This window comes from Terrapene carolina, unplaced genomic scaffold (assembly GCF_002925995.2).
Source record: "Terrapene carolina triunguis isolate 2854851 unplaced genomic scaffold, T_m_triunguis-2.0 Scaffold32349, whole genome shotgun sequence".
Classification (NCBI taxonomy): Eukaryota; Metazoa; Chordata; order Testudines; family Emydidae; genus Terrapene; species Terrapene triunguis.
Genome location: NW_020696700.1, coordinates 636 through 15,756, shown reverse-complemented (window position 1 = coordinate 15,756; position 15,121 = coordinate 636). Strand labels below are relative to the sequence as shown.

The following is a 15,121-nucleotide window of genomic DNA, read 5'->3' as shown; positions in this document are numbered from 1 at the left end:
AGTTATATAATATAGACTTATAGAGAGAGACCTTCTAAAAACGTTAACATGTATTACCGGCACGCGAAACCTTAAATTAAAGTGAATAAATGAAGACTCGGCACACCACTTCTGAAAGGTTGCCTATCCCTGGTCTACACCGACCCTGAGTCGACCTAATGACATCGACTGTGACTGCGCCGCTCGGGGAGGGGGTGTTACTAAGGTGGTGAAGAGGGGCCCTCATGTTGGTGGGAGCCAAATTTAAGTGAAAACACGTCCATAGGTAGGTCGACGCCAGGCAGCTTATGTTGACCTAACCACGTAGTGCAGACCAGACCTGCTGCAAGCTTTCTAAGGCTGTACATGGACAAGGCTTGAGTTTGCAGGGTCTGAGACGGGGGAACCACCTCAGCAGGGGCTAACACAGATACCTGTGATGATACGTAATGTCCATGCTCTCCGCTAGGTCCCAGCTGTGCAAAGCATGGGGAAGGAGGAGGGTCAGCAGGACCAGAGGGATGGAACAGGGCCAGGAGCCAGAGGAGAGAAGCAGAGCCAGGAGCTTTGTGGGCAGCGTGCGTGATTGGGAAGCATCCATGTCTCTCTCCTGGATATCAGTGGGCACTGACCCGCGCTTGGAGAACTTGATCCAAGTGTTTCATGCTTTTCTCACCAGAAATGAGTGAAACCCCTTGCAATTTCCTCTTACAAAGGCAGGCAGGACTCATGATTGTTGTGAGTCTTGGCTCCTCTGGGGCAGACCCAGAGCCCCCGCCTCTGCACAGAGACCACCTGGGCCTTCCTGATGTAAGCTGCCCATCCTGTCTGAGGCCTCCCTCAGCTTTGGCAGGACAAGCTCAGCCCACACTCTCACTTACCTCACACTGGCTGCGCAGACCCCGCTCTTGCAGGCGGGACCAGATGCTCTGAATTCTCCCAGCATGCTCAGGGTGGTTGCTGTTGTCCCCGCAGGAGCACTGGTGTTTGAGCATCACAGAGTCATACACGAGCCCTGAAACACAACAGCAGGTGGGGGTGTTAGGGGACACCCGCCCTGCTATGATCTCTGTCACCCCGGTGCAGTGCCGGGCTCAGCTCCACGATGCTGCTGCATTCACAGCCCAGGCTGCTGCTCTCTCCTGGGCACCTGACCATCTGCACAGGCTCCCTCCTGGCCGTGTCTGAATGGGAGTCCATGACCGAGCGTGATGGCCCCCAGGACTGGGTTGCTGCACAGGGCCCAGCGTGGAGCTCCCCTACGACACGCCTGCCTCCTAGCTGCAGGCTGTCGGCCCGGCTCCTCACACTGCCCTATCTGCTGTCACATGGAGGGGGCAATCCCAGGGCAGCCCTGTGTGGCTGGGTCCCAGAGACGTCTCTTCATACACCCCAGCCCAATCGGGGAGCCCAGCCGAGAGCCCTTCTGGGCAGGGAGCTGGCTCTAGACCCCACTGCCCCGGGAGGTCTGGGCGGGATGGACCAGTGAGGGGGTCAGTGTCGACATGAGCCAAGCGGCTGGGCACTGGTGCCCTTATACCTCTGAAAATCAGTGAATACAGCACACACCACTGTACACAATCACTCCTACCCTCCCCCCAACCCCACAGGGGCACTCATCCCCCCAAGCCCCACAAGCGCTCACCCTCCAACCCCACGGGGGCACTCCCCCCGCCCCAGCTCCACAGGGGCACTCACCCCCCCAACCCCACGGAAGCACTCACCCCCACCCACCCCCCGCCCCACAACCCCATGGGGGCACTCCACGCACACACCCCACCCTAGGAGAACTCCACCCCCCAAACCTCACGGGGGCACTCACCACCCCTCGCCTCCAGCCCCAGGGGCACTCACTCCCCCAACCCCACAGGGGCATTCCCCCCCCCCCCCCGCCCTGGAAGCTGGCTCTGAGCCTTGTTTGGAAGCTGATCCTTGGGGGCCCAAAGCCCAGTCCCTCTTCAAAGGCTGGGCTGGGGGCGAGGATGAGACCCTACAGCTACCTCAGTCTCTGCTGTTACGGCATGGCCCTCAGACCAGAGTCTCCCTGGACACCTCCCCATCCAAGGAGGCCTGAGCCGAATCCTACTCCTGCCTCAGGCCGGCAGCGGAGGAGACCCTGGTACTTGCACTCCAGCCCAGCCACCCATCTCAGCTGGCCGTTGGGTGAAGCACTGGGCCTCTTTGCTGGAGGGCATGAGCTGGACACACCCAGGGGGCGAATGACACAATGGGGATGCCAGGCTGGACAGGCTGGGATCCTGAGGGCTCAGGCTTGGCGCTTCACGCTCCCTTGGAAGAGCTTGGGCTCTGAAAAGCACTGTGGGCCCGTGCTCCTTTGAGCCCCACCAGTTCCTCCAGTGCCTGCCTGTCTCCTCTCCAGTCCTGGGGCTCAGGAACATACTGAGGGGGGAAACGTGCCTAGAGACCCACCCCGGCAGGCTGGGGGAGATGACCGAGCTGTAAGTGTAACCCTTCTGCCCATCTAAGTTGGCAGCAACAAGGGCCGGGTTCTGTATCTAGGGGTTCCGTTTCAATAACACAATGCAAAACCGGCTCGAGCCCCCACCCAGTGACCTGGGACAATTACATACCACCCCCCTGGGTACCTCTAAGAGGCAATACTTCCCCTCTCGCAAGCACGGAGTCTGAGTGTAGCAGAAAATGTTTAATGACATGAGGTAAACGACATCAGCATAAAATTGGAAAAACACCACAAACAGGATTCATAACACAAACCATGAGCAAAACCCACCCCAGCAAATTGGGCTGTGTCCTTTCCCTTTGGTTCTTGAATCCAGCAACCCAAAAATCACCCAGAGTCCCCAAAGTCCAACATCCCCAAAGTCTCTGGGGTCCAGCAACCACCCAAAGTCCCAAAAGTCCAACAACCCCAAAGTCTCTGCCCCTGGTCAGTGCAGCCCCAGAGTAAAGGGGGGGGGGCACGCAGGGGGTTAAGGGGCACCTTACGTGATCCAAGGCTGGCCAGCCGTCTGTTTCTCCATGGGGGTTCCGCCGCAGCCTTTACCACGAGCCAGTCCACTTTCCTGCCATCCCACGAACTGCTCCACTCTACGAGCTGCTCCGCTCCGCTCCGCTCCGCTCCGCTCACCGACCTGTGAGCCGTTCCAGCCGTCCCCGCAAACAGCTCCGCTCGCCGTTCCTTGGGCCACTCCAACCGGCCCCACAAGGCTCCACGCCGCTCGCTGCTCCTCCAGTCGTCCCCACAAATTGCGCCACCAGCTGCTGAGCAATATAGCTTCAGGCTCCCCCACTAGTTAACATAGCCTCAGTGATCTCAGCTCTTAATAACATCAGCTCTTTTGTGATTTCAGCTCTTAGTATAGTAGGGGAGCCCCAGTGCTGGTGCACCATTGGCCCAAAGTGAATTCAGCTCCGCAGCCTGTAACTAGACTCCTAAGGGAATCAAAGCTAGCTCTGACATTCCACAGTGGAGAGAGGAGGTGGTGCAATTGGTGTTTCAGGCCCTCAAAGGGGGCCCATACCATCAGGTACAAATACCTGTCCCCATCCTCTCTCAATTCACTGGGTTTTGTAACCCATGCCCCATGTCAAGCAAGTGCTACTTAGGTAATGGTGAAGGACTCACTCAGTCCTTCTGTCATACAACAGTTCCACTGGCCTTGATTCACAGAATCAGGGTAACAAAACTTTATTCTTCCTGCCCCAATAATAGAGAAACTGGGGATCCCACACCAGCCAAAGTAACCACTTTCAGTTGCTGTGTTTCCTGCCAGGCGAGGGGGTGTGCCTATGCAAATAAGATCAGCCCCTGGAGTTCTTTTCCACACTCGCCATAATTCACCACCAGATGTCAGGGTAGAGCTCATCCTGACTCTGCTTACATAAGGACAGTGTCTTCCAATGGACACAAGCTAGACCCTGCCACCCCCAGCCCATGTACACTTTTAGGGAGGGGGCGATAGATGCAGCAGGAGACTGGCCTGGCACAGCCTGGCTCCCCAGGCCCTGTTGCCATCAGGGCAGTTTAGGGCTGGCAGAGGCATTCCTAGGGACAGAGTGTGACTGGTGCAGTGAGGCTGAGTGGTGTGGTGCTTAGAGCAGGGGAATGGGAGTCACGACTCCTGGGTTTTAGTCCTGACTTTGACCTGCATGTGACCTTGGGCAAATCCCCTCCCCTCTCTCTGCCTCAGTTTACCTGGCATGTCATCTGCTGCTGTGGGGTTTAGTTACCATGTGAGGAAGTGGGAAGATGTGATACTTTTGAATACTGTGTGCCTCAGTTTCCCCTATATGCTGCATTGTTACCCAGTGGGGTGGAAAAAAACTGTTTTCTCTCAGCGCAGGCTAAGGGACAAAGATGTGAGTGTCCTCTAGCTGTCTGGGCCTTAGGCTCCATATCAATGGAGCAACCAAGAAGACAATGGCAAATCTTGTCACCAGGACATTGGCACCTGACAACCAACAACCACAGATTGCCCCACCTCTCTGCAGGAAGCTACCCTAAGGACTTCCTGTGCTGTGTTCCAGTTAATGAATAAACCTTCCCACTTTGACAATGCTGTCTGAGTGTCACTGCTAATGGTGTGAGGTGCATTAGGCCCTAACGAGCACACAAGTCTCCATCAGGGTCTGTCTCAGTTGGACTCACTGAACGGAGCTCACGGTGTGAAGCAGGAGTGTTGCAGGCCCAGAGGTCCATTCTAAGGAAGCGGTGAAGCCCCGTGGCTTGTGCTGGAGGAAGAGCAAGACCCCTAGGGAGTCTGGCACTGAAGGGGTTCCTCCAAGAGACCGTTCCAAAGCCGGGGCCATAGCACCAATCCTGTGTATCCGTGACATACCTGCAGCCCTACTGGAGCGCCCCCTGCTGGAGGCAGCCAACATTACCTGTTGTGAACTGCGGTTTGGCTGGTGGCTCTTGCGCCGGCAGGGAGAGTGCCTTGGCGGGTGCGTCCTGGGCAGGAAGGGCGATGGTAGCAGTGGCAGGAGATGACTGGGCCCTGGAGAGAGGCCGGTGCCCTCCGTGTGTGGCAGGGACCATCAGGGTGTCGGCTGGTGGCTGCCGCTTGAGGAGCGAGTGCTGCAGGCGCTGGTGATGCTCCCACAGGTAGGCCTGCTGGGGAGAGGGTGTGACAGATGAGTGTGGCGCCCTGGGCCAGGGATGGTCTGGGGGACTCTGCAGAGGGCCCAGGTGCACATGCCACTCTCTAGGCCGGGGAAGACCACATCTGTCAGTGAGCTGAGTGCAGAGGCTGTGCTAACAACCCCCAGGGCTAGTCTGTGCAGCAGCAAGCGGGGCCAGTGGCTCCCCACAGCATCTCGGCAGCTCTTCAATGTCAGGCCTGACAGCGGGTGTGGGGGAGGGGATCTCTGCACTGAACATCAGGATCTGCTCACTATGCAATGGGCCTGTTCTCTCTGGGCTGTTCCCAACCCAACCCAGGGCTAGTCCAGAGCTTCCACAATGGACCAAGGCACTGCTGCCTGGGCCTTGGCCAAGTCACAGTGTCTGATGCCCTCTTGTGGCTCTGCATGGCATTACCCCACCCACCCACTGAGCTTAGGGGAAAGGGCCGGTGGCAGGGGACCCACAGTGCCCGGTCTCCTGCACAGGTTACTTTGGCAGTACAGTAGGGGACCCCTGAACTCTTGCTGGCCTAGTAAAAGTGCTGAAAACCCTGGGGTGGCAGGGGTATAAAGGTACTTTATGGTGGCATAGGCAACCCCATATGGGAAGGGGAATAAGCCATCCCAATACAGGCCCCTTTCATACAGAAATGACACACAAGGAGACTCTGCTAAGCAAATGTTAGGGCTGCAAAGCTCAGAAATGCCAGAATTCAGGCTGCCCATGCGACCCTCATCCAGTCCTGGCGCAGGGGCTTTAGCCACAGTCGTTAACGACATGATCGCAGAGCAGGTTTCCAGAGCCCCTGGCCCTGCAGTGCCCGCTGTGGGCAGTGCTCACTGAAGGAGCAGCCAGCCAGCACTTGGATTTCTCCTCACTGTGTGGCCCCAGCCTCGTTTCCTGCACACTATTCCGAGCCTTCTCTGGAGACACAGGGGTTTGTGATGGGGGTGTCAGGCAGCCTTAGCTCCTGCTGTGTCCTTCAGCCCTTAACATCTAGGAATCCTCAGCAGAGCCCCTCCACCCTAACGGCAGCGCGGAGCAACAGGAGCAGGCCGGAGCTGCTGGCTGAGGGGCAGTGAGGTGGGCCCAGGAAGCCCTCGTGCAGGCCCACAGGTGCCCCCCAGTCATGCCCCCTTCACTACCATCCCCTCCTCTCACGGGAGGACGTTTGCCCAGCGGGGTTTTGGGCCCTCCAGAACCAAGGAGCTGGCAGCCAGCCAGCAATGCAGGCAGGGGTGATGAGTCCTGATGGCTCCACGCAGGCCCCTCCCCACCCCAGGCACGGGTTTGGAGAGGACATTGATGCCACTGAGTTGGCTGAGCAGCCACACTCCCATGGCCAGTGAAGTGAGGGCTGCTCCAGGCTGGTGCTGTGCCCAGCACCCCTGGTGCCCAGATCCCTGCCAGCCCTTAGGTACCTGCTGCAAGACGAGCTCCTCCTGTGGCTGCATCAGCTTCGGGCTCCGCTCAGGCTCCTTTGTGCTGACCCCTGGCCGTGTGAACTCCACTCGGCCCCTAGGCTGGTCACTGGACTCGCTCCCTCCCTCTGGGAGCCCACCCTTGGCCTCCATGTCCTCCGAGGAGGGGATCTGCCGCAGACGAGGTTTCTCCCTGGACTTGGTCATTAGCTGCAGGGCGATGGGTCAAAATCACTTTGGGGAAGAAAGCTACCAGAGGCTCCCCTGGGACAGACCCCCACCATCTGATCTGGATATGGGCAGAGATCTCTTTAATCTATTTAATGAAATAAATACTAGTGGGAATTGTGTGATGATGGGAGACGTTAACTTCCCAGAGTTAGGTTGGAGGACAAGTGCTACTAATAACAGCAGGGCCCAGACTTTTCTGGATGTGATAGCTGACAGATTTCTTCACCCAACAGTCACTGAGCCTACAAGACGTGATGCCATTTTAGATTTGGTATTGGTGAGTAGTGAGGGGAATAGAAGAGCTGGTTGCAGGAGACAACCGTGGTTTGAGTGATCATGAGCTAATTCACTTTAAACTAAATGGAAGGATAAACAAAAATAGGACTGAAACAAAGGGCCTTGATTTCAAAAGGGCAAACTTTAAAAAATGAAGGGAATTAGTTAGGGAAGTGGGATTGACTGAAGAACTCAAGGATCTGAATGTGGAGGAGGCCTAGAATTACTTTAAGTCAAAGTTCAGAAGCTCTTTGAAGCCTGCATCCCAAGGACGGGGGGGAAAATTGTGGGGAAGGGTTGAAGACCAAGCTGGATGTCCAAGTACTTGAAACAGGTGATTAAGAGAAAGCAGAAAGCCTACAAGGAAGGGAAGGTGGGAAGGTTCAGCAAGGAAAGTGACCTCTTGGAGGGCAGAAAGCGTAGGGGGAAAGTAAGAACTGCTGAAAATCAAGCAGAGCTGGACCTTGGAAAGGAAATTAAAACCAACAGTAAAAGGTTCTATAGCCATATAAATAAAAAGAAAACAAGGAAAGAAGAAGTGGAGCTGCTAAGCACTGCAGATGGGGTGGAGATTAAAGATAATCTAGGCACGACCCAAGGCCTAAACGAATGCTTTGCCTCCGATTTTAATAAGGGTAACGAGGAGCTTAGGGGCAGTGGCAAAGTGGCTAATGGGAACGACAATATGGAAACAGAAATTACCATATCTGAGGTGGAAGTCAAATTTAAACAGCTTAATGGAACTAAATCGAGGGGCCTAGATAATCTCCATCCAAGAATATTAAAGGAACTGGCACATGAAATTGCAAACCCAATAGCAAGGATTTTTAATGAATCTGTAAACTCAGGGGTCGTACCCTGTGATTGGAGAATTGTTAATATAGTTCCTATTTTTAAGAAAGAGAAAAAAGTGATCCAGGAAACTACAGGCCTGTTAGTTTCACCTCAGTAAGGTTTTAGAAGAAAATTTTGAAAGAGGAAGTAGTTAAGGACATAGAGATAAATGGTAATTGGGATAAAATACCACATGGTTTTACAAAATAGATTGTGCCAGACCAACCCGATCTCTTTCTTTGAGAAGAGAACTGATTTTTTCGACAAAGGAAATGCAATAGATCTAATCTACCTGGATTTCAGTAAGGCATTTGATACAGTTCCACAATTATTAGTTAAATTGGAGAAGATGGGGATTAATATGAGAACTGAAACGTGGATAAGGAACTGGTGAAAGGGGAGACTACAGTGGGTCATACTGAAAAGTGAACTGTCAGGCTGGAGGGAGGTTACTAGTGGAGTTCCTAAAGATCAGTCTTGGAACCAATCTTATTAAAAAAATTTATTAATGATATTGGAACAAAAAGTGGGAGTGTGCTAATAAAATCTGCATATGACACAAAGCTGGGAGCTATTGCCAATATGGAGGAGGACCAGAATATTATACAAGAAGATCTGGATGACCTTGAAAACTGGAGTGAAATTTAATAGTGCAAAATGCAAGGTCATGCAGTTATGGACTAACAACAAGAATTTTTGCTATAAGTTGGGGAAGTATCAGTTGGAAGCGACACAGGAGGAGAAAGACCTGGGCATATTGGTTGATCACAGGATGACTATGAGCCACCAATGTAATATGGCTATGAAAAAAGCTAATGCGGTCTTGGGATGCATCAGGCGAGGTATTTCCAGTAGAGATAAGGAGGTGTTAATACCATTATACAAGGCACTGGTGAGACCCTAAGTTCCCTGTAAGCTGCGCGGTTGTGCAGCAGCCTATTTAGTGCTGCACAGGTGCTCAGAGAACCTGCCTAGGGACCTGCTCTGCCCCTCCCCCGGTCCCCAACCTGCTGCGGCCAGGGTGCCCCTCCCACAGCCCCAACGCAACCTGAGACCCGGACCTGCTGGGGCAGTGCGGCTGGAGCAGCCCCAGCCGCGGCCGGTGTGGCCCAGGAGTGGCTGGGGCGGCGCGGCCCGACCCCAGAGTGGCCCGGACCCAGACACAGCTGGGGCAGCGTGCCCCGGCCCGACCCAGACCTGCTGGGGCCGGGGGAGGGGTGCCTATCCTGCAGCCCCAGCCCCACAACTCCCGTGGCGGGGAGAGGCGCCTCTCCCATCCAGCCCAGGTGCTGCTATGGGGAGAGAGGGCTGGGAGGAGTCCTCTCTCCCCGCCGTAGCCACGGAGCACCCTCCTGCACCCCAAACCCCCCTGGCCCCAACCCAGAGCCCGCACCCACAGCCGGAGCCCTCACACCCCTGCACCCCAACCCTCTACCCCAGCCCTGAGCCCCTCATCCCCAGCCCCACCCCAGAGCCCACACCCCCAGCCAGAGCCTTCACACCCCTTCACCCCAAGCCTCTGCCCAAGCCCTGAGCCCCCTCCCACACTCTGAACCCCTCGGCCCCACCCCCACCACATGAATTTCGTGAATGAATGAAAAAATGAAAAAATTCATTCCACACATGGGTGGAAAAAATTAGAGGGAACAGGGAGACCTCATCTGGAATACTATGTGTAGTTCTGGTCTCCCATGTTTAAGAAAGATGAATTCAAACTGGAACAGGTGCAGAGAAGGGCTACAAGGATGATTCGAGGAATGGAAAATCTACCTAGTGAGAGGAGACTCAAAGGAGCTCTGTGTGATGGCGTGATGGGGGAGCTGTGCAGGGGTGGGGAACCCCAGGTGTGTGTGGGGGAGCTCTGTATGACAGGGTGAGGGGAGAGCTATGCGGGGATGGGAAACCCCAAGTGCGGGGGAGCTCTGTATGACAGGGTGAGCTGTGCGGGGATGGGGAAACCCAGATGGGAGGAGCTCTGTGTGATGGGGTGAGTGGGGAGCTGTGTGGGGGTGGGGAATGCCAGGTGGGGGCAGCTGTGTTCAGAGGTTGATGTGAGGCACTCTGTGGGGTGGGGTGAGATACCCCTCCCTGCATGCCATCTGGGGTAACAGGGGAAGCTCTGTGCAGGGTTGGTGATGAGGGAAAGTGTTGCGTGCTTGGGCTGAGGTTACCCTGGGTGGTGATGGGGGGGTGCTCTGTGCAGGGGGTAACAGAGGAGCATTGTGACATGTGGGTACCCTGGATGGGGCGGCTCCAACACTGCTAAGCTGGCAGCTGTACTGGCAGCAGCAGACGCCAGGGAGCTCACTCGCTGTCCTGGGACTGAGGGAGGGCAAAGCAGCTGCTTGTGTCTGTGGGCAATGTTGCCACCCAGTGCCCTGGCCTGGCAGCTTGGGTGCTGAGTACCACATGGGCCTTACTTCACCATGCACCTGAAGTGCCCTCAGTCCCCAGGTGCTGCCCAGCATGGCGCCCTCCTGCCCCGGCAGTGGTGTTGCCCAGCCTGCATGCCCGTTAGCCTCTTACCTTGCCCAAGTGTGTCTGCTGTTTGAGTCTCTCCAGGAACTGAGCATGGTGCTGCTGGTATGCCAGCTGCTGCTGGATGGCCTTGGGGTTGGGGGGCAGGGGCTCAGAGCGGGTCCGCCCCAGCGGTTTGTGGTGGCCTGCCAGCGACAGCCGGTCGGTGGGGATGAGTGAGTGGGCGAAGTGGAACGGGACCATCCCCAGGCCTGGCACTGCGGGGAGAGAGACTGGTGAGGCAGGGCTGGAGCTGGGTGCAGCACCAGGTGCTCAGGAATGGCCATGGGCTTAGGGTGTGACATTATCATCCCCTAACCTGGCCTGTGACCCCTGGCCTGCCCTGTGCTGCAGCTCAGGCCCCCCCACTGCTCTTTGGGGCTCCGTGCAGCCCCACAGACAGAAATCATTGTGTCTGCTGGGGTTCACCCCCTCCCATTTCACTTATTTATACAGCCCTTACAGACAATTTGCGGGGGGGGGAGGGGAGGGACTGGTACAGTTGTTCCCCTTTCTCCCATCTTGTCAGCTCTGGGGCTCCCTGCTGGGCCCGCTACAGCCCTGAGAACCCATGCTCCAGGCAGTAGCGTAGCTAGGGGGGGAGAGGGGCAGCAGCTGCTCTCCCACTGAGCACAAGTGGCGCCTTTTCAATTTCTTGGCGCCTTTTTAATTTTTACTCACCCGGCGGCGCTCCGGGTCTTCTGTGGCACTTTGGCGGCGGGCCCTTCACTAGCTCCGGGTGCCTTCGGCGGCACTGAAGGACCCGCCGCCGAAATGCCGCCGAAGACCTGCGGAGCGAGTGAAGGTCCCGCCACCGAGGTGCCGCCGAAGACCCGGAGCGCCGCCCCGTCAGTAAAAGCACCACCGGGTGAGTAAAAGCGCCGCAGCGGGTGGTGCCTTTTTTGGGGATCGCTCCCCCTGTTCCCTCCACCTGGCTATGCCACTGGCTCCAGGGGCACCATAGGCAAGCCCTTCCCAAGGACAGACTGGCTAATGCCCAGCACCTGCAGCTGCACGGTTCTCAATGGGGGCTGAGGGGGGAATCTCCATGATGTGCCCTGGGGGAGGGGAATCTCCCTGGGACTCACTGGGAGGGGGCAGGAGGTGGGCTCCATGTTCTCACAGAGCGCGGAGGGGCAGGCCTTGACCTGTAGGCCAGCTGGAAATCCAGCCAGGTGCCAGCCGCAAGTGCAGCATGTGTCAGGCTGGGAGGTGAGCAGCAGAGGGCAATCGCATTAGGGCTGGCCACAGCTCCCACCCTTCTCACCCCCACTGCCCTGCCATTGTGCAGCCTGCAGTGGCTGGGGGAGACCTCTAGCTGCCCCTCACCCGCTTTCCCCCCTCTGCTCCACACTTGGAGCAGAAGGGTTGGGTGAGCCATAGAGAGGGAAGCCCAGAGGGAGGAGATTGGGAGCCGGTAGAGGAAGACTCACCCCTCTCCCTCACAAGTCAGTTCTGCCCTTGGCTGCAGTTGGAGAGCAGGGTTCGGAGCTGAGCTACGCAGGGGCATCTGCCTGAGCGTGCAGGCTGTTTGAAGCAACCCCTGACAGCTAGCAACTTCCCAAGGCATCTCCATGAGTGTTAACTCTGAAACCTAACAATGTGGAATTCCATAGCAGCATTAGCTACCTTAATGCTCATGTGCCAGCTGGTCAGAGGGGAGATTGTTAAGCACAGCCCAGTTCTCAGGGATGCTGGGGGATCTCATACAGCACTGTAGGAAATCTGCTGAGACCCCAGAGCCCCTTTCAGGTACACGCCAGCAGAGCTCCGAGCTGCACTTGGCGCTGGGACTGCAGCCTCAGCCCCAGGACCCTTGGTGAAGTGGGAGCAATACGTACTTGCCACAAGTGGCGCGTGGGTGACCGAGGACTCAAGAATAATGACAGGCTGAAGCCGAGGGGACAGAGGCCCTCCGGGCTCATGCTGCTCCAAGCCAGCTGGTATGAACATGGATGAGTGGGTGCCCGAGAGGACGGGCCCGTTCAGCACTGGCACCCGGTGTGCCAAGCCAGAGAGGGAGCGGCGGTCTGCTTCGCCCTGCAGAGAGAACAGGGAGTCCATCAGCAGCGTACCAGGGCGGGGGTAGAGGAGCACACTGGGATGCCTGGGAGGGGTCCTAGGGCCTGACAGGGGCACTGGCACAGTCTAGAGGAAAGGGACCCCCCTGGCTCTGTGTCCCAAGGTGTGTGGGGGACCCTGTGGGTCTGCAAACCCATGAAGTGCTGCATCACATCCAGGACTGCTGCTCAATGACCCGCGCATGCTGTGATCCTGGCCTTCAGGAGGGGGGTTGGGCTCCCTCGGCCCTGCATGAGCCCTCAGCAGGATTCCGCAGTCCCTTGTGACCCAGCTACCTACCCTGGCACTGGCAGCAGCTGGCAGGCCCAGCGAGATGGCCGGAAGGGAGGCCGTGCTCTGCAGGGCAAACTGGGCCAGCGAGCTCTCCTGCATCATCAGGCGCTGGGCGAGTGGCGCCTGCACCAAACACAATACATTAGTCTCCAGACATGGTACAGCTGTGTGGGGCAGCAAGGACCCCAGCAGGGAAGACAGCACCACCAACCAGAAGGCAGCAGGGGGACACAGTGCAAGACAGGGAGCAGCAGGGGGACCTGGAGGGCATCAAGGCAGCAGTGGGGTGGCTGGTGACTAGCCAGGGGGCAATAGGGTTAGGTGGGTTGCCACCAGCTGCTGGGGGGAAGGGGGGTAGCAGGGCCCAGAAAGCTGGGACGAATTCTTAGCTGGTAGTTTTCAAGGAAGTGGGAATTCTGGGAGGGGAAGTTGCCTGGTCCTGGCTCCAGGCCCATGAGAGATCTGGGGACAGAACTGCGGAATCCATTAGCCCATGCTCTCCCTGGGGACAGCATGCCCCAGTGACCCCACCCAAGGTAGCACGTCCTGGGCTCCTGGCTCCCTTCGACAGGTCTGCAGGCTCCGTACCTCGTGGGCCATGCTGGGCCCGGAGGGGGGGACTCCATGTTCCACTGGGAGGCTGTCATTGGGGGAGTTGCAGCCAGACACAGGGGTGCTGCTACTGCTGGGGGATGAGTCTGCACAGGGAAGAGAAGTCAGACAGGAGAGTGGCAGGATGAAGGGACCCAAGGGCACAAGGGGGCCGGGCACCTTCACCGCTGCATGCACATTATTTTCTCTGTACCCTCCCTCTCATCAGGTACCCCAGCTTCCTTTCACAGGGACACAGCCTAGTCCCCTCACATGTGCTGCTTCCCCTCATGACTACTTCACCCCTCCCAGCTACACCAGCCCGCTGCTGACCTCCTGGCTCCTGCACAGTGCCCTTGCCCTGCCCTGCCCTCGCCAGCCGGGTGACACTCGATTCCATCTGGCCGTAGCACTCTCCCTGAGCAGCTGCCTGAGCCCAGGTAGGCAGGCAAGGACAGCTCATGCCCAGAGAGCACATACTCCTGGCAGTGCACCAGGCAGAGGCAGTTGGCATCGCTGCAGGGACTGTCCCTGGTTCTGCACCCAGCCCTGAGACAGGGCAGAGTGCGCCATCTTGGGGCAGTCCTGGGAGTTTGCCACCATCTGCCCAGCTGTGCTAGTGGGAAGAGCGCCCGTCCCCAGGTCCAGCGCCACACATGGGTATGTCCTACTGCTCCCAGCAGGGGTCGAGCAGCCATGGCCAGGGGCCTGGGTTGGCATCGTTTGCTGGGACTGCTTTGAGCCCATTAACCCCTCAAGTCTCTGCCAGGTCAGAGAAACCGCTCAGCGCAGCTCCAGCATTGCCCTCCGCACTGGCTGGACCTGGCCCTGCCTGGCTATTAGCACATCACACCTGGCACGAGGCTCCCTTAAAGAGCATTGCTGCCACGGGACAGCACCAACCCTGTGCACTGAGCGCCCCTGCAGCTCCATTGGCATGTGTGACCCCCTGCACAGAACCTCGGGTGCAGGGTTTATGCGGGGCCCTAGTGTGCAGCAGCTGCTCTCCCTGGAGCCCCAAGTTCCTGCTGTCGCCCCAAGAGACTCACCAATGGCCTCTGCTGGCCTCCTCTTCAGGGAAGGGGGTGCACTCTCCTTGCGGGTCAGTGGGTTCTTACGCCGGTCCACCGACTTCTTGGGCTTGTACCGCACCTTCAGGTTGGGCTCAGATGCTGCGGGCAGACAAAGCTGTTCGTTAGTGGTCTCCCTGCGCTATGGCATTGATACAGGGGCTGCCACACTGGCCTCTTGGGCTCAGGCATGACCCTTGGGGCTGTCGCAAAGTCACCTTCAGACCTGCACAGCTGTGCGCCAGCCCAACCCCCTCCCACTCCCTAGCCAGTGCCAGTCTCACCTCCCTGCCAGGACACAGGCCCTAAGTGTGTGTGGAAGCGAAGGCCAGGAGGAAGTCAGGCTGGGAAGGTGGCTGAGTCCACCCTGCTGTCACACCTGCACCCATGGGCACGAAGCCAGCATGGGCATGGCCGTACCTGTTTTCCGCAGAGGAAAGTGCTCCGGAGGGTCTATGGAACTGCTGGGGACTTGTGGCAGGAAGGGGCTGAGCACAGGAGGGGCAGGGCCTTCAGTATCCAGGGGCTCCAGCGATCTGCAGAGAAGTAGCAGCACGGTTAGACACCAACCCTTGGCTCCAGGATTCTTCTCAGCCCTGCAGCACTGGCATTCCCCTGGAAAAGCCTGGTGCAGCCTGGCCCCACCATGCCACTGAGTTTGCCCCCAGCTTCTTGGCAAACTCCTACCAGCTCAATAAAGGGCATCCCCGCCCCTGGTGCTGGGACAGCCCCCAGACACC

The 15,121-nt window shown here is 57.6% G+C and overlaps 1 protein-coding gene across 1 annotated transcript; it reads right to left on the bottom strand.

Moving 5' to 3' along the window:
• Window positions 1-860: 860 nt before the first annotated feature.
• LOC113409317 (histone deacetylase 7-like) lies at window positions 861-14,917 on the bottom strand (the record flags this gene model as incomplete). The annotated part of the gene is made up of 9 exons (XM_026663084.1): window positions 861-994; window positions 4,846-5,074; window positions 6,508-6,717; window positions 10,375-10,583; window positions 12,207-12,405; window positions 12,727-12,843; window positions 13,309-13,418; window positions 14,361-14,483; window positions 14,802-14,917. Coding segments are annotated over 9 exons (1,447 nt in total), but the record flags the coding sequence as incomplete, so codon positions are not given.
• Window positions 14,918-15,121: the final 204 nt, after the last annotated feature.